The 26,587-nt window shown below is 37.0% G+C and overlaps 1 protein-coding gene across 1 annotated transcript in view; it reads left to right on the top strand.

The window, feature by feature from the left end:
* LOC126972621 (transcription-associated protein 1) overlaps nt 1-26,587 on the top strand; it is a 111,001-nt gene that overhangs the window by 23,647 nt on the left and 60,767 nt on the right. Inside the window, exons 13-28 of the mRNA XM_050819466.1 lie at nt 562-802; nt 2,157-2,358; nt 4,688-4,872; nt 5,976-6,124; nt 6,361-6,522; nt 6,806-7,057; nt 8,259-8,458; nt 9,050-9,120; nt 9,903-10,108; nt 14,418-14,591; nt 19,272-19,466; nt 19,782-19,967; nt 20,166-20,414; nt 24,250-24,375; nt 24,965-25,087; nt 25,296-25,612. Of these exons, the coding sequence (XP_050675423.1) occupies nt 562-802; nt 2,157-2,358; nt 4,688-4,872; nt 5,976-6,124; nt 6,361-6,522; nt 6,806-7,057; nt 8,259-8,458; nt 9,050-9,120; nt 9,903-10,108; nt 14,418-14,591; nt 19,272-19,466; nt 19,782-19,967; nt 20,166-20,414; nt 24,250-24,375; nt 24,965-25,087; nt 25,296-25,612 (3,038 nt within the window). The remainder of the gene's footprint in view (nt 1-561; nt 803-2,156; nt 2,359-4,687; nt 4,873-5,975; nt 6,125-6,360; nt 6,523-6,805; nt 7,058-8,258; nt 8,459-9,049; nt 9,121-9,902; nt 10,109-14,417; nt 14,592-19,271; nt 19,467-19,781; nt 19,968-20,165; nt 20,415-24,249; nt 24,376-24,964; nt 25,088-25,295; nt 25,613-26,587) is intronic.

The following is a 26,587-nucleotide window of genomic DNA, read 5'->3' as shown; positions in this document are numbered from 1 at the left end:
CTTTATGTATGACAATACCTTAAAAGAATATATAATATAATCACAATCTACTTTTTCGGCTTGAGGAGAGACTTCAATTTGCCAGATAAAGCCCTGAATAAGTGATACACAAGTATAAGTGAACCAAATTACTTAAATCTTGAAGAACATCTTTCAAGCGTGTTCATGTAGATTGAGTATTTTTTAAATAACCTAGGTATCATGTTTTGTTTACATACCAAATTTAATTTAATTCACGTAAATATAGCTGCTATAATAGGTTGAAATTGCAATTAAGCTTGAAAACAACACATTTTTTAAATTGTTCACTACTATTTTTACAAAACAACGCATTTGCCCACTTTTGTGATAATGTTTCAGTTGGAGATCTCGCGTCATACTATCAACCGCCATATTGCTTACTAAGAATAGTTCTGTTAGTGGCTTACTTTTCTTAGAGACGCTAGATTTAGGTGCGGGAAGGTACTAAAAGACTATAAAACAATACATAATATTTATATTATTTTTGTCTAATAACATAAGTTAATGTATTTAATGGTTAATAATTAATGGTTTGTACAGGCTGGCTTTGAATGCATGCAGAAGTTCCTCTCTGGGTTCCAAATAGACATGGACATGGTGCACCCGGTGATGCGGCCCCTGCTGCTCACGCTAGGTGATCACCGCAACCTGAGCGTGAACGGTGCCAAGCGCCTGTCGTACCTCACGCAGCTGTTCCCCTCCACGTTTAGCGAGAAGCTGTGTGAACAGCTACTGCAGTTGCTGAAGAAATTGTTGGACTATTCCATACAAACTAATAGAGGTAAAACTATCTTCTTTTAAAAATATCACAAATCATCAAATTACTGCAGGTTCGATTTAGCTGTTTCAAAAAGATATAAAATTATTTTCTATTTAATTTTTAAATCCTTTAATATAATATAGTCTATGACACTCACAAAAAATGTGGCTTCATATTGGTAACAGAAATGTTAAAATCGGTTCAATAGATCCAGAGATTATCATTATTAGAAAGTATTTTATTGTTTCCTTAAAATTACATTTTTTTTTATATTATGTTGCTATTCGGGACGGAGAAAAATCCAAATAATTAATAATCATGAAAATCGGCCCAGCCGTTCGCCAGTTATAAGTTCGAACAACTGAACAGCTTCCACTAACTGCAACGCAACTAGGTCATGAGACTAAAAGTCCGATTTTCGGCTACGTTGCCCACGTTGAATAGCTGCCATCATTGCAATCAAGCACGATGAATGCCAAGCTCGCAGTACGTGAGTGCCATGGACGCAACCGCCCCCTTCAACAAAACAATGTTGTCTTCCTCCTGCTACAATAATTAAACATCACGGTGCACGGGCACGCCTTTTATGTTATTAAATTTGATATGAGCACTATGCTCCTCTGTTAAACAAAATTTAAATTTCTCACCGTACACGTTGCCGTGCCAAACCACCAGAACATACCAAAGTATGCGCGTCTATCAGCACACCACGTAAATGCCTGTTAAGGTGCCAACCTGCAGCACCTCACCGCAGCGTCAAGAGTAGATGCCGCAAAAATGCCGGTTAAAAATCGAAGAGCACACCAAAACACGACTAACCTTTTCATCTGTCAAAAACAAACTGACAATCCAATATGGCTGATATTGCCAACATATATAACAGACATGTGTTCCAACATAACAGAAAAAAAATGCATACGTAACTCACAAACTTTGAAAATAACGGTTATTTTTTGATCAGACCTCGTATATATATATATATATATATAATGAAAGTGGTCGTTGTTTAGGCTCTTTCACGCCTAAACCACTGATCGTATCGACATGATATTTTTTTATTGTATTTGTAATAGGATGAAAAAATTTATTTCCTTTTAACATTCGCCGAGCGAAGCGGACGGGAGCGGCTAGTATCTTTATAAATTATAGCCTATGTGTTATTCTGCTGTGTAAGCTATATTATTGTAAAGTTTCATTAAAATCCATTTAGTAGTTTCTGCGTGAAGTCGTTACAATCATACACACACACTCACAAAATTTCGCATTTATAATATTAGTAGGATAGGTTTCATAAAAAAAGGATTTGACTTTAAACTTGTAAAGAATAATTTATTTTTTATAAATATTATTTTAAATAAAATTATTATATTTTTAGGAGGAAACTTCCTTCAAAGTGTTTCCAAAAACATGGAAAACGAGCAGAAAATAATAATTCTAATTGGTATCTTCCATCAAATACCTGCCGCGTCGCCGAGATTCATTGATGTGCTGTGTCGGCTTATATTCCACACGGAGAAATCTCTCATGGTTGAGGCTGGCTCACCCTTTAGAGATCCCTTGGTCAAATTCCTTCTCAGGTAATTTTTTTACTGCTATATTTGTCGTAAAAAACAGAGTTATAAATTACATTATCTCGTATCGTTTTTAGCGTCTAATTAGAATGAATGAATGTTATAAATACCATCTACTAAGAATATACTAGCGTATAGAAGACCTAACAGTCCGATGATGCGTTGATTTGTGTGCGTTAGTTAATGGTTTAATATTAGAAATATTAAGGAGCCACGAGAATGCCAAGCTTGGCTGACTGTTTACGACTTGTTAATAAAAATCGGTTACACGTTCAAAATATTCGCCTTCCTTTTATATCTGGTTGTATCTTCGTTAAAGATGTTTTTCACTCGAACGCTTTGTATAGACAGCTTTACGCTAGTATATTGATAGTGTAATATGAATACTGTCCGTTGAAGAGCAGCCACTTCATTGTAGTGTCCTGGCCGAATCATTTATGAACGTACCATTATATGAACTTATAGCTCGTCTCGACACTATACCTTGATAAATAATATTAACTTCTAATGACATGCAAAACAATTGATAAATATTTTAAATATATGGCTTAATTAATGTACTTACGAATAATTGGTGTGAAATGTTGTGTGTCCAATCACAATTAAAACAATTTCTTATTTTTTAGAGTGATAACCCTTCCCATTCTCTTCCTGGATTAATTAAACAAGTTAAATTTAAAAACAAAATTTATGAACGATGCGGGATTCAAACTTGTGTAATTAATACCAGAAGTAAGGGTTATCACTATAATAATATTTCAAATTGTTTAGATTTGAAGGTGCGACATCGAAGTCAATTTTCTAATGCGCACTTGATATGGAAGCATTTTTGTGAATAGCTTCGGTAAACAAATCTTGAAATGCGACCCAGTCGTGGTATTGTCCATTAAAAGTTGGGATCTCCATTTGTGGCGTCGATCTTTCCCGATGCGACTGCGACCACATTTTAGTGCTTATCGACTTTTTCATATGATTATATATTTTTTCATACCTATTAAATTCATTTTGGTACCAAATATCTTCCATTCTCCCCTTCTATTTCTCAATGAAGATTATCAATAATACTCCATCGAGATTGTGAGGACTTAAAGGCATCTTCAAATTCCCACCTACTCTGTATCTGGTCTATTTCAATATACTGTTCTCATGAAAGCTCTAAAGTTTATGGTTTGCCTTCTTATCATTTCGTCCAGCTTACTCTCGTTTCCGGCCAAAGAAGGTCGCTGTACTGCTTCAACCTCTGGTCTATGGCGGCTACTGCCTGGCTGTGTCATAATTTCTTGTTTACTTGTTTTACGCAACTGCTCAATGGTCTTATTAATTAAACCTTTTATGGTAAGGTACAGCTCTTCAGCTGTTTCAAAACAGTTTTTGGTGAGATAAACATGCTCCAACTGACCCAAATCGTACATTTTTCTGTGGTCATTCTGGTAATCACTCCAATAATTTTCTAACATTTCCAAACGTCTTTTACAGTAGCCTAAGTTTTTTCTACCGGACCCATCTTTCTTAATGTTGGTTAATAATTTGGTTAAAGTGTCAAATATCTCTGTTTGGTTCATAGAAAGATTTTCCATGGTGTTCATAATTAAAATAAACAAAAAGTTAATTAAAATAGATTGATCTGACCTTATAAACTCCTTACGACAGCTCTTGAAAAATTTCAGCTACACTCACAAAGACTTTTTACTATGTCCCTGGCTTGCTTCGAATTCACGAAAATACCTCTTAACACTCGCGAACCGAACTATTCTCGAAGGACCGCGACACAGGAGCTACTCGGGCCGGTCCTGTAATGGTTATAGACGAATGGTTAATGGTAACTGGGACCGGCCTGATAAATGGTTATACGCCTACTGCATCTCTACTATGCATTGGTAATAATGGTTAAAATGGTTACTCGGGCCGGTCCTGTAATGGTTATATACGAATGGTTAATGGTAAGTAGGACCGGCCCGATCAATGGTTACCCGCGTACTGCCTTACTGAAGGCAACACATGGCTATAAATAATAAATTTTATCTACTAAGCAATATTTGTAATATAATTCTGTTCGATGTGTTTAATTCGAACAATGCAAATGTTGCGGTTGAGCAGGTTAACAACTGTTAATAGATCCTGTAGAATCTACAACCTACATCAAAATAGTGGCTTCATCTATAGTGTAGATGAAGCCACAACCTGAGCGTTTAACAAAGACATACAAAGGTGACGCCACTCGAACGTTTGGCTCAATGGAAGTGCGCTTGCACAGAATGCGAGAGGTCGCGGGTTCAAGACCCGCATCGTTCATAAAATTTGTTTTTAACATGTGCAATAACAATTATTTTTCTAGGTATCCTAAGGAGACACTGGATCTTATAATGAGCGACAATAATATAAAAGAGCAGCAATGGAGCAGATTTCTGATATATTTAATTAAGAATGAAGAAGCTGGCCCGGCCTTCAGGGAGGCTTTGCAGACCACTAAGAAACAGAGGCTGCTGCAATTGTTGGCAGCCAATACTGGTGGAGCTCTGGGTAACTATTTAATAATTATATAAGTTACTAGCTGACACAGCAAACGTTGTATTGCCGATATTAAAATCGCGATACAAAAGTAACTGTTGATCGTAGATGGGTGAAAATTTGAAGTTGTATGTATTTTTTAATGCTGACTCATAATTAGAGATGGGCCGAATGTTCGTTTTATATTCAGTATTCGGCATATTCGACAGCTTTACCGAATATTCATATTCGGCTGGATCACCTAATATTCGGCAAAGTGATACTCAAAGTTTTTACTGTTATTGACCCGTGTATTATCATGATTTGAGTGTACAGTGTAATGAGGCAAGTATTTTAGAGTATAGCTTTCTGTTTTTGTCGTCACTGAAGCTTTATTTTCAATTAAAGTAGGTTGGTAAAAAGATAATAACTTAATACAAAATATAGGTATCTACTATTTAGCTGTTTTGGGATTAAGCTGCTGTGTAAACTCTTTAGAATAATATATTATAATCAGGTCTTAATTGAAGGAAAATAAATGTACCGAATATTCGGTTCGGTAAAACTTTAACCGAATATTCGGCCGAATGTTCGTATTCGGTGAAACTCATGTTCGGCCCATCACTACTCATAATCAAACAAATTTAAAAAAAATTGTCAAAAAAATTAAAAAAGAAAATTTCGTGTGGACCACCCTTAACATTTAGGGGTATGAAAAATAGATGTTGGCCGATTCTCAGACCTACTCAATATGCTCACAAAATTTCATGAGAATCGGTCAAGCTCTTTCGGAGGAGTACGGGAACTAACATTGTGACACGAGAATTTTATATATAAGATTACATTATATGAAAATAATAATATAAATTTAAAAGAATTGTTTAAAAACGTTGTTGTGGTAATATCATTATATTGATAACATAAATTAAATTCTTAATGATACCATAGAGTGTTGCTATTTAATTATAAATGTTTTATTACTTATAATCCGCAGTTTTATAAAAAAAAAGGCCGCTGTGGTTCTTTTGCTCGTTCTTCTCAAGTCTGAGGCAAATTGAGTACTTTTTGACTTGCGTGATATTATATCTATACTATTTTTAGTTAAAATATTTGAATTTATATTTTATATTTTGCAGCCAACATGCCTCAAGTGGATAAAGCAGAGATGCAGTTCCAAGGTGTGAGGGTTATTTGGATGTTGATCAAGTTTGACGAGCAGTGGCTGTCGACTCAACATGACGTTATCGAGTTACTCAAACGTATCTGGTGTAACGATCAGTACCATGTAAGTGTGACATTATTAATCTCGAATTAGCCATTAGCCTCCATCAAACATGCACTAGAATGAAGCTTTACAAAAGGCAAGAGTAATATGGTTTAGTAAGTTCTAAAATGCTCCATGACTTTAAAGAAATATGAAAATAAGCACCATAACACGTCTTATAGTTTCAGTTTGATCGAAAGTCAGTGATATTTTATAATAAATTAAAATCTTATTTATTAATATCCTTTTTATCATAGGAGGTGCACAAGAAAGTAGAAAATGTGGACTGTACTCACTGGAGGGAACCCAAACTGATAGTGAAAATATTGCTCCATTATTTTTGCCACCATCCATCCAATATCGATCTGTTGTTCCAACTGTTGCGAGCGCTTTGCGATCGATTCATACCGGACTTCCAGGTAATTATATTAAAACCCTAATGAACTGATTATAATAATCATAAATACCTGTATGCATTCAGTAACATAACATTACATAAAAATAAATTGATTGTTTTTTTTTTCTGTGGTCTATTTATCTGCTCAGATTATTTCAAATACATCGTGTCTGAAACGGATGATAACATTATGTCGAATAAATATACTCTAACTTTATAAAATTTGGAATCGAACCAAAGATAAGGTGCAGCAATGCATTGCACTTAGATTCTTTAATTTTAAGGTTGACCTGGTTTTCTTTCAGTTCCTGCGTGATTTCTTAGAGAACACAGTGGCACAGAAGTATTCCGTGGAATGGAAGCGTTCCGCGTTTTTCCGATTCGTGGAACACTTCTCTAGCGACGCCATGTCGCAGGAGTTGAAGGCCAAGGTGCTGCAGATGATCCTGATCCCGTGCTTCGCGGTCAGCTTCGAGAAGGGAGAGAAGATTGTGGGAGGCCCGCCCGCTCCCTACCAGGACAACCCCGACAATGTGGTTTCTGTGTTTATAAACAATGTTAGTAAAACTTATATGCTCTTCTATTTTTGCGCCCTTATACAATATTCATATTTTGTTTTTTATTCATTTAAAATTCTAATTATAAAATGTCAATTCAGTTTTGATTGTATTTTTTTTAAGTTTAAATTATAAATAAATAACATATTAATATGTAAACCGAACAAATAAGCGGCAATGTTAACTAAAATGTATGTGAAAGCAAGTGTGTTCACCCGACACACTGGGAACGAATGTGTTTTATAATGTTTATCTACACCCATGCTTTAAATTCTCTATTAAAGATTCTGGAACAGTTAGCTTATTGCCAACATTAAAACACCCAATGTTCTAATAACCATTAAATCATCCAAAAGAGTGTTGTAATGTTGTACTGAATTTCATAACAACACTCCTATTTTTTTTTTCAATCCCTTCATGCTCAGAGAGTTTAAACAGACCGGATTTGCCGGATGCGTGGTATCTGTATGAATTTCAAAAAAAGAACATTTTGGTTTACGCGCGTTCCACACCACCAGAACGTTGCGCGCCGTAAAAAATAGTAGGTTATTCGAATCCCCGCAATTTTTCTTCGATATTTTTATTGTTTTGTTTACAAAAAATGAACGATTAATTTCCAAAAGAACATAATATTCAAGTGAATTTTAATTATTTCAGTATACAAAATGTAAATTACTACTAAAATAAATAATTCTTTCATTAATACTCAGTTTATTTGTATATAATCAGTAATGAATGATATTAGGTTACTACTAGGACTGGCTGTTTTAATGTTAGCAGTAAGCTAACTGTTTCAGAATCTTTTAAAGGATTCATATTTTGGGTGTAGATAAAGTCTTGTGTGCAACTGTTGATAATTAGGTATTAAAACACTCATGTGATACTATTATCACATTCGGCTTCGCCTCGTGAGATAAATTCACATTCGTGTTTTAATACCCCTTATTACACAACAGCTGCATAAATAACTATTACGACTCCTTATATATCTCGTTTTTTATATTCCATCGAATTCTTAAGTATACTTATCTACAAGTGGAATAATCTGTTAAAGGATCAACTTATAATATAGTTTTATTTCAAAACAATAAAAAATATGAATTTAGCTTTTTGCGGCCGGCAACGCTCCTGTGATTCCTCTGGTGTTGTGGGAGAGTGTGGGCGGCGGTGATCATTTTCCTTAGCATCGTTTGTTCAGCAGGTGATAGATCCAGAGAATCCGTTCGCGTGTTCGGACGCGGTGCGCATATCGCTGCTGCAGTTCGCGTGCCTGCTGCTGGAGCAGGCGTCGGCGCACATCCACGACGCCAACAACAAGAAGCAGGGCAACAAGCTGCGGAGGCTCATGACCTTCGCCTGGCCCTGCCTGCTCGCCAAGAACTATGTCGATCCGGCCACTAGGTAACAACTCTCACCATCTTTGTGCTAAAATTATTAAAACTTTCGTGATATATAATCTTTATTAGTCTAAAATGGCTTCACTCACGGTATGTCGTAGTTGATACTGACTAGTCTCGGACCAAAACAAGTATGAGACGATACATCACCGTGAACCCACTACGCTCACCCTGATGATGGACCTCCGAATGGTCCGGAACTAGTCGGTACCCACACAGATAAATGTGAGTAAAGTCGTTTTAGATTAATATAAAAGATTGCCTGGCGTCTCCCAATACCAGCTCATTTCACTTGACTCGCTTACAACAAAGAATTACTCGTACAGTAAATCCATGTGCTTACTGGTTGTAGTTGTTGTCAATGAACCTGAACGAACGAACATGTCAACAACGAGAAATAATTGGACATCATAAATTTGTTTGAGACTCGTCTTCATCCGATATTATGATAGCTTTGCTGGCTCACGAACACCGTCCCCCGCTCTGTGTCCACGTTAGAAACCGCCACAGCCTGGATGTATTTGGAACAGTTCGTCAATATAGAAGAACCTTTACAACCTTTTTAATTAATTTTAAATCTATTATGATTTCACAGATACCACGGACATTTATTACTGAGCCACATTATAGCGAAGTTCGCTATTCACAAGAGAATTGTTTTGCAAGGTGATGTATTATTTAGTATTATTAGTCTATTCTAGTTTATATTTCATTACCAGTTAGTGTGAATAGTGAAGGTACAGCTATAGTCTGTCTGTAGGTTGATAATTTTAACACGCCTGTTAGGTTTCGTATTGATAGGTGGTAACCTGGTGGCTCACCAGTGCTGTGCCACGCATAACAGACTACCACAGACTATCAATAATCGGTTTTGGCTCTTTATTGGTAAGTATGTTACAGAATGAATTCTAATATGTTAAACATTGCCAATAAAATGTAAATTAAATTAATAATACCCAAGGTATTTTATATGCTATCTTGTCACCTCACAGACCTTCACTATTGGTGAACGGTCAGTCACTTGTGTTACAAAGGGCAAATAGTTGGCATCTCTTGGAAACTTAATCGTTTATCTTTAAAAAAAAATGAACATATAATCCAATTATGGTCATATTGAGATTATTTATATGTTTTATAGTTGAACAAATTGTATTGCAGGAATAAGATTATCAAATAATAATAATATTGACTCACTTTTTACACAAATTATCTTGCCCCAAATTTAATTGTGTTATGGGTTGCAAGACAACGATATATTTAATACAATATACTTACTTAAACATACATAAATACATATAAACATCCATGACTCAGAAACAAACATCCATATTCATATTCATATAGATGCTTGCACCTACCGAGATTTGACCCCGGGACCTCTAGCTTAATAGGTAGGATCGCTAACCACTCGGCTATAGAGGTCGTCATCAATAAATGTCTGTTGGCAGTGTTCCACAGCCTGCTGAAGGCGCACGCGGTCGAGGCCCGCGCCGTGGTGCGGCAGGCGCTGGAGATCCTCACGCCCGCCATGCCGCAGAGGATGGAGGACGGCAACACCATGCTGACGCACTGGACCAAGAAGATCATCGTGGAGGATGGCCACTCGGTGCAGCAGCTCTTCCACATACTGCAGCTCGTGGTCCGCCACTACAAGGTGAGCTGTGGACAGACCGTCATCTAGACATATTACAAAATAAGGTCATTCATGCGTGAAATGTAGACGAATAAGTCTCAATTTAATTTGCGAAACGTTTAATTGATGCCCGACATTCACTCGGAAACAATTATTGTAGGTTTTATATTTTATGTATATGTTACAAAAATGAAAAATGAAAAAATATTTATTTCTGTAACAAAAATGGTACAAACATAATAGTGGATGTGACCTTCTATTAAGTGAGAAACACCTGTGCCAGAAGGCCACGCTCTTCCATATCAATTAAAATTAACAGTACCAAAAACTAGGGATTACAAATTAGGTCTAAAAATATAAAAAATATTATACAAACAGGATGTCTGAGTGTGTGTGTGTGTGTGTGTATGTGTATGTAACTGAGTATGTGTGTGTATGAGCATGTGTGCGTGTGTGTGGTGTGTTTCATTGTTACTTTTCGTAAAACACGACTTATTGTACTATCAAGAAGGTATAACTAAAATTTACTCCGTGTAGTTAAATAGCTCTTCCATTTCCTCATAATTCATGGATTTCAACCAAGTAGTTAAACTTCGTCTACATTCCTTTTGTTACGCGTATAGATCTTGAGTTTTTCATTAATAAGGTTATATATAATTCACCTATCCAACTTATCTCAAAATTATATAACAGTAAATTCCATAGTAATAGTAGTATAGATATAAATTTTAATACATTTGGAATTTTAAAAAATACGCTTTTGAACCCTTATAATTTGGATGTATAAAATTATAGTTTTTAGTAATAGTAAACACATATTGTAGTAGTATTACTTAACTTACAATAATAAATGAAGGCAACGCTGTGCATACCTATAAGTTAGATATACAAATATAAATATAAGAAATTTTATATTATAAGTAGTCATAATATTAATTGTGTGTCTAGTTGGTAAGCCTTTTCTTATAAATAAATAAATAAATAAATAAATAAATAAATAAAATAAATAAACATGTTCTGATTGTTTCATAAACTGTCGCATTGCAAAAGTGGTCTTTACACTAGTTGGCTTAATAATAACATGTTTTGTTCTTTTCAAAAGGTAAGAAGGATCAGGGATTAAATTTTTATGTCTTTTAAGAGTAACATGAAGGACATAAAGTTTTCTAACGGATAGTACGTCGCAGTCTTTATATAATTGTTCAGTACAATAGAGTCTTTTCTTTAGATATGTCACTTTTAAAAGGGCTCTCTGTGATCTTTCCACAGTTAAGAATTTAGTGTTTGTGGCACCACCCCAGACAGGAATGCAGTAAATTAAAATTGACTGTGCCAGAGAAGTATATATTAAACTAAGCAAAGGCTTAGAAGCAACATGCCTTAGTTTTTTAAATATCTAGGTTAGATTCCTAATTCTATTAATAATTGATTCTAAATGAAGGTGCCAAGATAGATAGTTAGTCTACATATATGCCAAGATATTTTATGGAAAAAGTTTTATCAATAGTGGGGCAGGAGCAAAATTCGTCAAGGGTACAATAGTACTTATGTATGTATATTTTAAAGTCTGTAGGTGGTTGCGTAGATATATTAATAGAGTGGCATATATATTTCGTTTTTTGTGTATTTAAGGTGAGTAAGTTCAACCAGTGTAAGTCCCTTATGAGTGGCACTACGAATTGATTCCCATGTTTTCTCCGAAAACACAATGGCGGTGTCATCAGCATACGCTAATAATTTAGCATTTCCGATTTTTATTTTAAGTAAGTCGTTAATATAAATAAGGAAAAGTGTTGGGCCCAGAACACTTCCTTGGGGAACTCCAAAACTAATGTTAGAGTACTTACTTGTATACTGACCCACTTTAGTACGCTGTTTTCTGTTTGATAGGTAGTCTTTAAAAAGTGCAAGAGGTGAACCTCTTATACCTATATGTTCCAGTTTATGTTAAAGGATAGCGACAGAGACTGTGTCAAAAGCCTTTTTTAGATCAAGGAATACGGTGAGGCATTTATTCCCTTTATCTAGCTGCTCAACTAATAATGTACTCAAGGCTGTTATTGCATCTTCAGTAGATTTATTTTGTCTAAAACCGAATTGATAATCTGATATAATATTGTATTTATTAAGATAAAGGATAAGTCTTTTATTAATTATCTTCTCTAAGATTTTTGTAAATGGCGTTAGAACTGATATTGGTCTATAATTAGCAATATCATCTCTATCCCAACTTGTGCACCGGAGTAACAATAGCTTCTTTCAAGGCATTGGGAAAAACACCTTTGCCGAAGCAGAGGTTTATAAAATGAGTAATTATAGGCACTAGTTCGTTTTTCGCCAGTTTGATAAAACTGGTGGGAATTCCGTCACAGCCACAAGCACTAGAAACCTTTAAGTTCATGGGAGTGGACTAAACCTCCACGACATCTGTGTCAAATAAGACAAAAGAGTTTGTTGGACTAGCATCAATATCGTATATTGTTTCCTTAACGACATGATGGCACCTGGCATAGTAATTCGATTGGCTAAGCCACTTCCAATAGAAGCAAAATAATCGTTTAAATAATTTATTGATTCAATAGGTGTTTTTTTAACGTTAAGTAGTTGCGAATTGTCAAATTTCAGGTTTTTCGAATAGGTAATGTTGTTAATAGTATTCCATAAATTTTTAGAGTTCTTAGCAGATGTTTGTAATAAGTGTCTCTCATGTATTCTTTTAATTTTTTTTATTAGGTTATTACAATAGTTACGGTACCGTCTGTATGTGATTTTTAACACATCATTATCAGGATCAGACCGTAATCTTATTTGCAGTTTGTTTCTATTTCGGATACAGCGTAATAAGCCCGGTGTCATCCATGGTTTGATGGTTCGTTTTGTTTTAGGGATCGGTAAAGATTTGGAGTTTTCATGCAAAGCTTCTCTAACCACTTTGGTGAGGAGATCAATTAACAGGTTTGAATCATCACATAATAACAATTGTGGTAGATTCTTTTCATTAAGACTTGAGAGAGCTTTATTAAAATCAATTTTAATTACTTGCTTAGGAGCGTTATTAGTACTTTTTATATTTGATAAGAGTAAAGCAATCATGGCATAGTCCGTTATTGTGGTATTTAAAATGGTTATTTGAGCACGACAGGTATTTTTATTTAATTTGATCATAATGTGGTCCAAACAGCTGTCAATCCTAGTTGGTAAATTATGTCCAGGTATGATACCAAAAGTTGCTAACATATTAAGATAAAAGTGTCTATTATTTCGTTTAAAAGCTGGTTCATTATCTTTGACTATAAGGTTAATGTTTTTATCTCCAGTTACAGTTATCGTTTTGTAGTTTTCAAAGGTTTCTAAATGTGTACATAATGAATTTATAAATGAAGTAGCGTCGTTGTTTGACGGTGATCTGTAAATACCGAGGACAACAAGTTCTCCTATTTCAAACTGAATACATGATGCATCACGTAGCTTGATTTCTTTAGCCTTTGCCTTGAGTGAATTTTTAATGTAAGCTACCACCCCATCATTCTGGTTAAGAAGATGATTGGTGTGAAACGAGGAGTAGTCGTCAATGTACGGGATTGGCTTATTGATTTGAATTCTACATTATGTTAGAATAATCAAGTCTGGTTTAACGTTACCTGAGACTAGATTCAATTTCAAGTCATGAATTTTACTGTAGATACTGACGATGTTTTGGGAAACAATCATTATATTATTGTATTCAATCTGAAAGTGATTCGTTAGTTTTTCTATGTCACATTTAACCACAGATGCAATTTCCATCTTATCCAATTCAGTTATGGTGGTGAGATCAATCATTATAATATGCTTGATATACTGCAGTTGAAAACAAAGACAACTTTTGAATTTTGCTTTTAACAATAAGGAAAAAGGATAACTCCTAAATATGTTGGAACAATTGGAAATAATAAAACACAAAAACTACGTTCTTACACTGTTCAATGAACAGACTAATTTGTTCTCTTCTCTGTTGTTACAATATTTTTTTTTGGGGCTTTTAGTCACAACATCCACCAATCACAGTACCTACGCCTTTCTCATTCAAGGTATGTAGTCTGCACATTTAAAATTTATTTTTGAATTTTTACTGCGATATTGTAGTTATTAAAGTTTTTTTAAATTATTATTTAAACTATTATTTAAATTGTGAGATTGTCCCATGCCGTTTCTTCTATCAGAAGGTGCCATTTGTTTTTTCAACTATTTGTCATCAAGGGAATTCCAAAGAAAATTAATGAGTGCCTTTTAAAAATGTTTTATAATCGATTAGAGTATAACGTTGAAGCACGCTCGTGGTCCGTGGCAGGTGTACTACCCCGTGCGGCACGCGCTCGTGGGCCACATGGTGGCGGCCATGCAGCGGCTCGGGTTCTCGGGCAGCGCCTCGCTGGAGCACCGGCGCCTGGCCGTGGACCTGGCCGAGGTGGCGCTCAAGTGGGAGCTGCAACGCATCAGGGAACATTCCACCGACGACAATATCGTAAGTTACACTCCACTATTTACAAATCTTTTGTCCCTGTCCCTTTGCAGTTCATTCCCGATCTGATCGTGGGATGTACGCCCAGCTCTCGACCTTACGCAACACTTATTTTCATACAAACTAGTTTTGTATATCTTCTTCAAAATAACAATAGACTTTCCACTCGAGATTCATAAGCATTAGTACTAAACGATAATGACGCATTAAAATATAAATAGTTGTTTGTTAGTGGTTAGAGGTAGTGAGTGTTTTAAAGGCACGAGACAAAAAAAATTTGCTCACAAAAAAATTTTTCACCTCGACTAGCGAGAAAAGTGTTATATGTTATAAGTAAGAGAAACAAATAAGATAATATTACTAGTATTTATTTTAAATATGTCTTTAAAAAGGAAATAGTAAAATTTATAAATCTAAATTTCGATAAGTAACATATAAATTTTTGTGACAATGAGATAATACGCTAGGCTAGAATGAGTTTAAAAACGCACCGGATCGCATTGTTAATTTTTTTAACGTGGAGTAATTCCCAGATGGTCACGTCGGGTTCGAAATTTAAATCACTTTGCCTCACGCTCGCAGCAAAGTTTTCATGTAGCAATAGCGCCCTTTTCGTGCTGGAGAGCTGAAATAGTATATTTCATTACGAGTGCGGAAAGCCTGTCATTGCAAAGAGTTCCGACAAATGTCTACCCGAGCCGAGGCGTAGCCGAAAGTGAGAGTTGACAGTCGGAACAAGTTGCAATGACGGTTCCGCACGTGTACTGAACAACAATTTTTAATACATATAATGTGTTAATGTATCCTTGGATACTATGGTGAACAGTAAAACTCTAACTAAAATTGAGTTGCTCTGACAAGAGTATATTTTATTTAGTTACAAAAACTAGTTTTAACACTAATACATTCTTTAACCTTAATTAATGTTATTAATTAACTCACCTTAAAAGAGAAACAACATTCAAAGCTATTCTTTCACCAGTTCTTAATTACTATTATTTCAATATTCAAATTACAATATAATTTTCATAACCTAATTCGCATGCTGTATCAATACATCAATCTCACAGACAGCTCCATAGAAACTCTTGGTAGTTTTACTCACAAGTCATAACTTATACACATCAAAGTTATTACGCGGCAAATTCAAACTTACTTAAATGAAGTATCAAGCACTTTGTTTACATCTCCCCCCCCCCCCCCCCCCCCCCTTTTTTTTTGATACTACAAAGTTTTACTGTATTACTCTACTACTGTAATAAGTTTTGTAATATGAAACATATTCGACTCTGACTTTTTGTGACCCGTGTTTACTTTGTAAATTGAATTTGATATTTTGTCTACAATTTGATATGGTCCCATTTCCAATTCATCTAGTTTTTTTCGGTTTAACCGGTTTCCGTTTTCAACATATACAGTCTCCGACTTTTAGTTCATAATGTTTTCTGTTTTTATCAAATCTTTGTTTATTATAATTGTGGGATTTTAGATTATTTTCTGAGGCAATTTTTCGGTCTCGCAATAAATTATTATATGATATATTTTGTTTCAGTTCATCTGGTAGAATGTCAACATTTTTTCCCTCCAATAAATATATTGGAGAGATCCCTGTTACACTACTATATTCAATTTCGTTATATTTTTGTGTACATTCGTGACCAATAGTTGTCCAAGCAATTTTGTCCCGCCTTTCATTAATCTTGCAACCAATTTTATTAACCAAAGTTTGGTTTAACCTTTCGTTCAATTCATTCGAAAATGGCACATTTACTGCAGTGAAAACTATAGGTATATCTTCTTTTTCTAAATTTTTTTTGAAATCCTTCGAATTTATGCCTGGATAATGATCTGATAGAATCAAGTCAATTTTATAATCTTGTGTTGTTAAGTTATATAAAATCATTCGCAACCTGCGTTTTTGGATGCCAAAATATAGGCGTAACGAGTGAAGTGATCTACTGGAAGATGTAAATATGTTTTGGTTGACCGAGTGCCACCAAATCCACCTATAGTATCTATAGACACTATTTCACACGGATAGGTAGCGGGATATAAGTGAGACATTAGTCCAAACTTTTATTTTCGTCTAGATTTATATTTTATACAGATATCACAGTTATCACAATTTTTTTCATATTATTTAATAATTTTTTAGCTTGATAAAAGGGTTTAATCTTGTTTTCCAGTTGTTGTCTTCCTATGTGACAGTAGCAGTTATGTACATGTTTTATAATATATTTACTAAACGCCTGAGTTAGTACAATATTTTCATTATTTCCTATCATTTTATAATATAACGGCTACTCTGCGCCCTTATCAGAATTATCCATTCTACGTGGGTAATCGGGCGAGGTTATTTAAGAAATAAACGTCAGTCAAAGTTACGTACAATCAAATCATAATTGGTCTTCCATAATTCAAATCACTTTACAATCGTATTTCGAGCGGATTAAATCGGATAACAAAATATGGCTAGACGATCCGTCGTTAACGTCCGGTCGGGCCGCTGCTCGTTCACAAGGTGACGGGCAACATGGCCGCCCAACGAACCTACGACGTTCCGTCAGAGCGACAGGTACCACTCAATACCGCACGTCAAACTGTTTTTCTTGAAAGATTAAGGCGCCACAGTTACGCTACCAGACGTCAGTGACAGGTACCTCTCGCTCTTGCCCATCAAGGTTTCTCTTTCTATCGAAGAACTAAGGCGCTACAGTTGCGCCGTCAAAAATATATTATGTTTAAGAATAAATTTATTTATATTTTGTTTTATATCTTCATTTTTATCTTGATCATTTCGTATGTCTTCTAAGCCAGTGTTGCCAGTATTTTACCGCCTCTTTTATTGCCAAACACTCAATATATATGGCTTTTTTGCTTTTTTTGGGACTCGTTTAACTTTTTGGAAAAATATGCGCAAGGCTTTTCGTCACCGCTCGGTTGAATTTGTTTTAAAATTGCACCTATACCTTGTATGCTAGCATCTGTATATATATGTATTGGCAAGTCTGGATCAAAGGTAGCTAGAATAGGTTTTGAATAAAATAGTTTCTTTATAGTATCAAAAGATTCTTGACATTTATCTGACCAAATGAATTTCTCTCCTTTTCTTAGTAAATTATGTAAAGGATCCAGTATAATTGATATATTTGGCACATGCTTTCCATAGCAATTAATTTTTCCTAAAAATTGTCGGACATATTTTTGTGTTTTTGGAATTGGGAATTCTTTTATGGCTATCAAATTATCTTTTAATGGAGTGACCATATGGTTTCTTATTATATGCCCTAAATATTTTACAGTCTTGTGCAAACTTACATTTTGTGAATTTTAATTTAAAACCTTCTTTTAAAATTGCTTCCAACAACAAAGATAAGTGCTCAATGTGTTTTTCTAATGTTTCCGAAAATACTAAAATGTCAATTGACTGTAAAATTTGTCAGTTTATGTTTTCGTATAATGCTACTTAGTATTCTTTGAAAGATAGCGAGAGAAGTTTTTAAACCAAAAGGTAAACAAGTCCATTGAAAGTGTGCCTCTTGAGTAACAAATGCAGTTTTGTGTCTATCTTCAATTTTAAGAGGTATGGACCAAAATGCTGAGTTTACATCGAATGTAGAAAAAATTAACATTTCCTTGTTTTAACCATTAGATCTTCTATTTGCGGAAATGGTTGCGCTTCTGGGACTACAATTTTATTTAATTCGCGAAAAACTATACAAAGCCTTGATCTCCTTCCTTCTTCTTTTATAAATGCTAGTGTTACAGGAGCGGCAAAAGGGCGGCTATATGACTCCTCAATCAAATTATTTTGTAATAATTTTGATACTTGATGTTCAATTTCTTTCATTTCAGCGAAACTTTCCATGATTATTGCCAGAGAACATTTTATTTAGTTACAAAAACTAGTTTTAACACTAATACATTCTTTAACCTTAATTAATAACAAACTCACCTGAAAAGAGAAACAACATTTAATGCTATTGTTTCACCAGTTCTTAATCACTATTATTTAAATATTCAAATTACAATATAATTTTCATAACCTAATTCGCATGCTGTATCAATACATCAATCTGACAGACAGCTCCATAGAAACTCTTGGTAGTTTCACTCACAAGTCACAGATAACTTATACACATCAAAGTTATAACGCGGCAAATTTAAACATACTTAAATGAAGTGTCAAGCACTTTCTTTACAAACAGTTGCGAAAAAATGAAGCAATTTAATAGAATAATAAAAACACAATAAACTCAACTAACTTATCATTTATTTCTTATAAAAGTTATAATTCACATATACATTGAAATTGGTACAAATGTTTAAACTAACTGGGGACGTTTTAGGTTGCATATTTACATATGACATTATTTTGACAGTTGGGAAAGAGAACGCACGAGTTCGGAAAAGGTAAAGAAAAAGCTCGAGTGTGTAATAGCCCACATTCCGAACGCTATACGTCCCTGCAATACGCCCCTTTTTGAGCAACTGTATTAAAAAAGATATATTTAGCGTGACCTGAGTGCTGTACATTGTTCAAATGTTATATAAAATTTAACTAAATTACAACTAACCTGTTTTTGTGTTGGTTGGCGGTAGGTTGATCTATAGGCGATGAAAAATTTCTGCAACCTAGAATGTATATTCTTAGTGTAATGGACTCATATAATCATTCACCAGGTGGCTACATCACCGAGTGGTGCGTTAAAGCGCGTGTCTTCGGACGACAACAGCAACGAGTCCCGCAAAGCCCTGAACACGGGGTGGGCAAGTCCGCAGACATCCACCGCGAGGCTGGAGCCCGACGCTGCCAAACCGCTGGACCGGCACCATGTGGACGTGGTCGTCAACCTGCTGCTGCGTCTAGCCTGCCAGGTAACCCGCCCCATGATAACCATATTGTCCAGCTCATTATTATGGGTGATAAACTGCAACCGTGTGGTATAACAAGGTGCAATTAACAGAATGTATAAGACATAACAAAAACGTAACGGATTATTGCTTTTTATATTTTACAACAATCCTTTCAGTCTTTTTTTATTTATTTTTTAATATAAAGTTAAATAAAACACTCCAAATGTGAAGTAGTTAAAGCATGTCTATTCAAAATTTATGTATTAAGAGCACAGTTCGAAAGGAGTTAGATACGCGCTAATATTAAAAGTTGCACAGTTGACGTCCCCGTCGCAGGTGAGCGAGGCGGCGGGGGCGAGCGGCTCGGCGAGCGGTGCGGCGAGCGGAGCGGCGAGCGCGGGCTCGGCGGTGGGCTCGCCCGCCGAGCAGCTGTCCCGGCGCTGCGTGCTGCTACTCAAGGCCGCGCTCAAGCCCGACGTGTGGTCGCATCAGTGCGAACCTAAGCTCGCGTGGCTGGATAAGGTATCGTTTTAATTTAAATTCCAAATTTTGTTAAAGAGTCGTGGTCCTTTAAGCTTTTTGGAATTTAATTGATGTGTAAAGCGACTTTACTTTTTTCTTACTATTATTTTAATTGTTAACATTGCTTATCATAGAATAACGATGATTATTCTCATGACCGCAAGACCAAACAGAGTGACGTATGAAACCTGCCAACAGGTATTCTCGTCCGCGGAGGGCAACGCCGGCGCCTCAGCCAACGCGTGCACGGCTCTGGAGCTGCTGGTGTTCGTGGCGGGCGCGGTGCGGCGCGAGCAGCTGCTGAGCGCGCTCCAGCCGCTGCAGCGCGGGCTGGCCGCCTGCGTGGCGTCCGCCAACCCGCGTGTGGTGCGCCTCACGCACAACCTGCTCGCCAAGCTCACGGCGCTGTTCCCGCCGGAGCCGTCCGCCGCCGCGCAGGCCTCCAAGGTACGAGCCCGGCTGCCAGCCCGCGCTCCAGCCGCTGCAGCGCGGGCTGGCCGCTGCGTGGCGTCCGCCAACCCGCGTGTGGTGCGCCTCACGCACAACCTGCTCGCCAAGCTCACGGCGCTGTTCCCGCCGGAGCCGTCCGCCGCCGCGCAGGCCTCCAAGGTACGAGCCCGGCTGCCAGCCCGCGCTCCAGCCGCTGCAGCGCGGACTGGCCGCCTGCGTGGCGTCCGCCAAACGCGCGTGGTGTGCCTCACGCACCCAAGACTACGATTTCAGCGAAGGGGATCTGTGCAAGCACGTCGTCAATTGCCCCTTAAACGCAGCCCATGATTGGATCCGTTTCTGCGTTACCACTATGGTACCTGTAGACACATGCATAGATACGATCAACGGGCTCAATGCCGAATGGCTTGGATCACGTACCACAGACGACGCAGGGCGATCTGTGCATAATTTTGAGTCCCAATTGGTTGAGTCGCCAACGCGGCTCCCGGATGTGGATAGCCACATGGCGTCCTTATTAGATCTTCTGCTGCAAGCTCTGTAGTACCGATTGGTGGCAGATCACAGCCCTGGTTCGATGCGTCAGTTAAAGCAGCATCTGACTGCAAAATACAGGCGTATCAAACTTGGGTTGCGGCGCTGGGCTCAAGGTATCCGAACTGCAAAGTTCTAAAGAGGAAATATAACCGTGCCTCCAGATTTTTTAAAGCAGCAAATCGCCCGTGCGAAATCGAAGCACCTCGTCAAAATCGGCGAGCAGCTTTCCAGTTACCCGACCGGAACACACAAGTTTTGGTCGTTGTCGAAAGCTGCTTTTGGTTCAACAAGCCGTCCCTGCCGCCGTTGGACATGAGGAATGACACCCTGGCCCATACGGCAAAAGAGAAAGCCGATCTCCTGTACGGTCTCTTTGACTCTAACTCGTCTCTTGACGACAACGAAAAAACACCGCCCACCATCCCGCGGTGTCAGAGCTCTATGCCTGAAGTACAGTTCAGACAGAAAAACTGTTAGGGCGGGCCGGAGGGCAATTCTACAATCGTGCTTAGAACGTGTGCCCCTGAGTTGCCGCCAGTGCTAACGCGTTTATTTCGGCACTCGTATACAAAAGGCGTAGTCCCTGACTCATGGAAGTCAGCCCTTGTCCACCCGATCCAAAAAAAAGGAGACAGTTCGGATCCGGCAAACTACAGGCCTATAGCTAGTGCCTCCCTGCTCTCCAAAATCATGGAGAGCATAATTAACCGCCAGCTCTTGGTATACCTAGAGGGTCACCAGTGGATCAACGACCGACAGAACGGCTTTCGCCATGGTCGATCGGCAGGTGATCTTCTGGTATACCTAACATATAGATGGGGGGCGGCTATCGAATGCAAGGGGGAAGGCCTGGCAGTTAGCCTGGATATAGCGAAGGCCTTTGATCGTGTACGGCACATGGCGCTTCTCGCAAAACTTCCATCATTTGGGCTTCCCGAGAGCTTATGCAAGTGGACCTCCAGTTTTCTCACTGGGGGCAGCATACAGGTCGTTATCGACGGTTATTGCTCGAATTCCAAGCCCGTGAACGCTGGAGTGCCCCAAGGCTGTGTGCTATCTCCCACACTGTTTCTTCTGCATATCAATGATATGTTGGACACCTGCAACATACATGCTAGCCTTTGCAGTTTTGTAAGGCATAGTTTCACCGCTACGTTAGATGTCTTATTTGCCCACACCACACAACCGTATGTGATAATGGGCTTAGCCACCATAAGATACAATTCACGAAGGATATTGGGGGAAAGCCCCCAGTTCCTTCCAGCGTAAAACGCCTGCAGATCATGAGTGCCCAGGTGGCTTTAGCTGACACCTCCTGCACGTATGTCTGAAAATTGAGTTCGCTATTAAGGGTTATTTTTATTTTATTTTACAACTTTAGACAACTTACAGCTAGTTACATATTAAAAATTAATCTATTATTAAACAGAAAGCTATTTACAAGTTTTCACAAATAATAACTATTTATTGTGTATAGTCGTTTACCTACATTTAATATAATATTATATACTTAACCTACTTTTACTTGATATAAATTAAAAGTTTTTATTTACTTGACGTCCAAATTGAAATGGTGTCGTCTTGAATAAGTCAAGGTCGGATTCACTATTAACTTCATTATAAAGTTTGCATGCTCTTATAAGAAGACTGTTCTGTCTATAATTACATTTTGCTGATTGTATTTCAAGTATGTTGCCTCGCCTTTGGGAGCTGACAGTGGTTCGTAAGCCAATCTGCTCTAGCAGTTCTGCACAGTTAACTTTTGCTATATTTAGTATATAAGTAATGTCTGCAAGACGTCGCCTTTCTTGAAGAGGCAAAAAATGAAGTTTTTTACAGCGTGACATGTAATTATGGTAATAGTTTGTACGGAATTGTAAGTAACGTATGAATCTTTTCTGTATTGCTTCAATGCGGTTAATGTACGCATTATAAACTGGATTCCATACTTGAGATGCGTATTCTAGATGGCTACGAACGTAAGCACAGTATAATATTTTCATTAGTTTAATTTATGTTAGTTCAGAACACATCCTTATGATAAACCCTAATGTCTTATTAGCCTTCATAATTATATTGTTTATGTGTAGATCAAATAGAAGCTTTGAATCAAAGATAACTCCAAGATCTTTAATGGATGATACTCTTGTTATTGATGATCCAGATATTGAGTAATTTTCATTTATGACATTCTGTTTTCTAGTATATGTGCAAATAAAGCATTTTGAAATATTGAGATCTAATTTGTGTTCTGCAGAATAACTAACAAATTTATCTGGATCAGTTTGTAAAAGTTCAGCGTCTCTAACACAATTAACCGGGCAAAGTATTTTCATATCGTCGGCGTATAGTATTATTTTAGAATGTTTAAAATTAGAGGATATGTCATTTACGAAAATATTAATTAAGAGGGGGCCCAGAATGGATCCTTGTGGGACTCCTGAAGGAATACACATAGTAGCAGGTTTAAAGCCATTTAGAACAACAACTTGACATCTATTGGCGATATAAGCTGAAAACCATCGATATAAGTTGCCTCGAATCTCTATTTATAGTAATTTGTCAAGAAGAATAGAATGGTCAATTCTATCAAATGCTTTCTTAAAGTCAGTGTATATGACATCTACTTGGGAAGGCTCCGACATATACTTTGACAGAATTTCAGTGCAAAGAAGCAAATTCGATGTGATGAAGAAAGCCATGTTGATTTTCACTAAATATGTGTTTTAGGCCAAATTGAACTTGCTTGTGCACTATTTTTTCTAGAACTTTGGCAAAAACACATAGTTTAGAAATTGGTCTATGATTTTCCACTCGGTTTTTAGGGCCACTTTTATGAATTGGTGTGATAAAGGCTTTCTTCCAGATATCAGCTAAAATGCATGCCATGCAATGCCTAGATATTTCACTTCTGTTTTCAATTCAAGCGATTTGCCATCTACCGCAATAGGCTTATTGTAGTAATTATGTTAAATAAAAAAAAAGAATTTCAATTCGTCAGTACAAATCGGCAATTTCGTTCTTTAATCCTTAATTCAAACCTTTATTTAGATAGAAGAACTTACAACTATATTTACATACAATCTTAACTATATTAATCAGTATTTGTTTGTCTATTGACAAAGACCTTTACCAACTTCTTCCACTCTTTTCTAAATTTAGCTATTCTATACCATGTCTTCTGCTTTCGTTGTTAGAATGTAATAATATATGTAGTATAAATTATGTGTGTAATAAATACTAAATAATTAAGATTCTGTGTAGAGTGAGAATAACTATTAAAATATTATTTCAGTATGAAGAGCTCGAGACTTTATACGCATCTGTGAGCAAGTACGGCTTTGAAGGATTAGCCAATTACGAGAAATCGGCGCCCGGAACCGGTGCTAGTGCGTTGTTGGGACCGCTTATGATGTTGAAGGTAATTTAATAACATTCTCAATGTGTATCGATTTAGCCTCATGTATGCTCAGAGCTTTACAAAGACTGTTGCGTTTGTTATTTGACGTTTTGAATTTACACAAATAAAATTTGAAAAACAACAAAATTTTATGAACGTTGCGGGACTCGAACCCACGCCCCACTTAACAAAGCATACAAGATGAGGCCACAACCTGAGAGTTGAACAAAGCTGACAAGATTTTATAACGATAAGACACTCGAACGGTTAGATCAGTTGGTTAGAGCACCGGCACGGATCGCCGGAGGTCGGGGGTTCGAGTCCCGCATCGTTCATAAAATTTTGTTGTTTTTTCAAATTGTATTTGTGTATATATCCTAGAAGTGAGGGTTATCACTTAAAAAAACATATATATATATATCTTATTTGTATATTTTAGTTGGCCAGTGTCACCAATATAACTGGGATGAGGCCGTAATATTTTATCTTAGACATGTTAAATTGATACAAAAATGTTTATTTACAAAAAGTGAAAGAATCCTAATATGAAGTTTTACAACGAGCGGGGTGCACTAGGCCAACCGGTATTGCACCGACTGTTGTGTTCCAGGCCTGCTGCGCCGCCAGCCCGGGCTACGTGGACCGGCTCGTGCCGCCGCTGACGCGCGTGCTGCAGCGCCTGGCGCGCGAGCACGTGGCGCCCGAGCCCGACCCGCCCGCCGCCGACCTGCTCGTGAGTACAACGATATATCTTACAAGTGAAATTTAATGGATTTACTGAAAACTTCAATGTGTTTATACTTTGCATTTTTGAAATTATGTTTTTATTATCAAATTTTGTTGTCAACTTTGCTTGGCTATTAATAAATTTAATATAAAATCAAGTTAATTATTGAAAACATTTTGCTTTTAACAGTGCGATATTATTTTTACGATTTCAGATACTAGCTTTAGATCTTTTGAAGGCGAGAGTCTCTGTTATGTCGCTAGAGACAAGAAAAACGTTTATTGGCACCATATTAGTGGGACTTATTGAGAAAACGAATGACGCCAAGGTTATGAAGGCGATCACTCGCATGGTTGAAGAATGGGTGAAGACTCGTAGCCCGGGAGCGGCGTCCGGCAGCGCTAGTGTGGCGCCCTCGCTCCGTGAGAAGTCCATATTGCTGGTGAAATTGATGCAGTACGTTGAGAAACGGTTCCCCGACGATTTGGAGCTCAATGCACACTTCTTGGATCTTGTTAATTATGTTTATAGGTGTGTATAGTCTAGATTTGAAATACATCATTTTATATTAATAATTTAATTTTATGTTAAAACAGTACAAACCTATCTCACTTCTCCATGAAAACTATATCTTCACTTTTTTGTCAAAAAGTTACTTTTTATTTTATTAGGTTCACTAAACGGGATACACTCTTAGTATTGTATAAAAACAGAAAAATACGTCAACATGTAGGGGCGAGTGCCTCCTTCTGGAAGTGAACACAGCATTCTTTTACATGTGTTCTAGATTTTATATAAAACTAAAACATTAACTTAAGCTAGATGAACACAATTCAACCCTACAGTCCCCAAGCCAATAAACTGCTTTTTCTAGCAGAAGTCTTCTGAACCTAGGGACTAACGGATCGAATATGTCTAACCTTCTGACAGACTTCATTATACAGAGAACAAATGCGATATAAACTGGAATGTTGACCATAATTTGTGTGTGTAGTAGGGACTGAACGTTTTCCTATTAATATTACGGCTGCAATGCCGTGGGACAGCAAAGTTAATTTACTTACTAATAGAGGACTGTCTATGTGGCCATGAATTAGTTTGTGTAAAAAGACAAGGTCTGAAACTTTCCTACGCTGTACAAGAGGCGTCATGTCAAAATGCACAAGTATAGATTCGTAGCAGTCTAACTGACGACACAGATTACTTGAATATTAGATGATATAAAAATTTGGACTGTACCTGTTCTAACCGCCTAATATGAACTTTGTAAGAAGGGTTCCACACTGGACTGCAATACTCTAAAAGACTACGCACGTAGCTCTTAAAAACTATCTTTGACACATCAGGGTCTTTCAAAAATATAGTTTGTCTTATCACAAAACCTGAAAGACGAGAAACCTTTTTGGAAATGTAGTCAATGTGCTCTCTAAAATATAATTTTGTGTCAACCATGACGCCTAAATCTCGCATTGTGCAAACTTCTGTTAGTGGACACGCATTTATGGA

The sequence above is a fragment of the Leptidea sinapis genome, chromosome 27, assembly GCF_905404315.1.
Source record: "Leptidea sinapis chromosome 27, ilLepSina1.1, whole genome shotgun sequence".
NCBI classification, from domain to species: domain Eukaryota; kingdom Metazoa; phylum Arthropoda; class Insecta; order Lepidoptera; family Pieridae; genus Leptidea; species Leptidea sinapis.
This window is presented reverse-complemented; position numbering and strand designations above follow the sequence as displayed.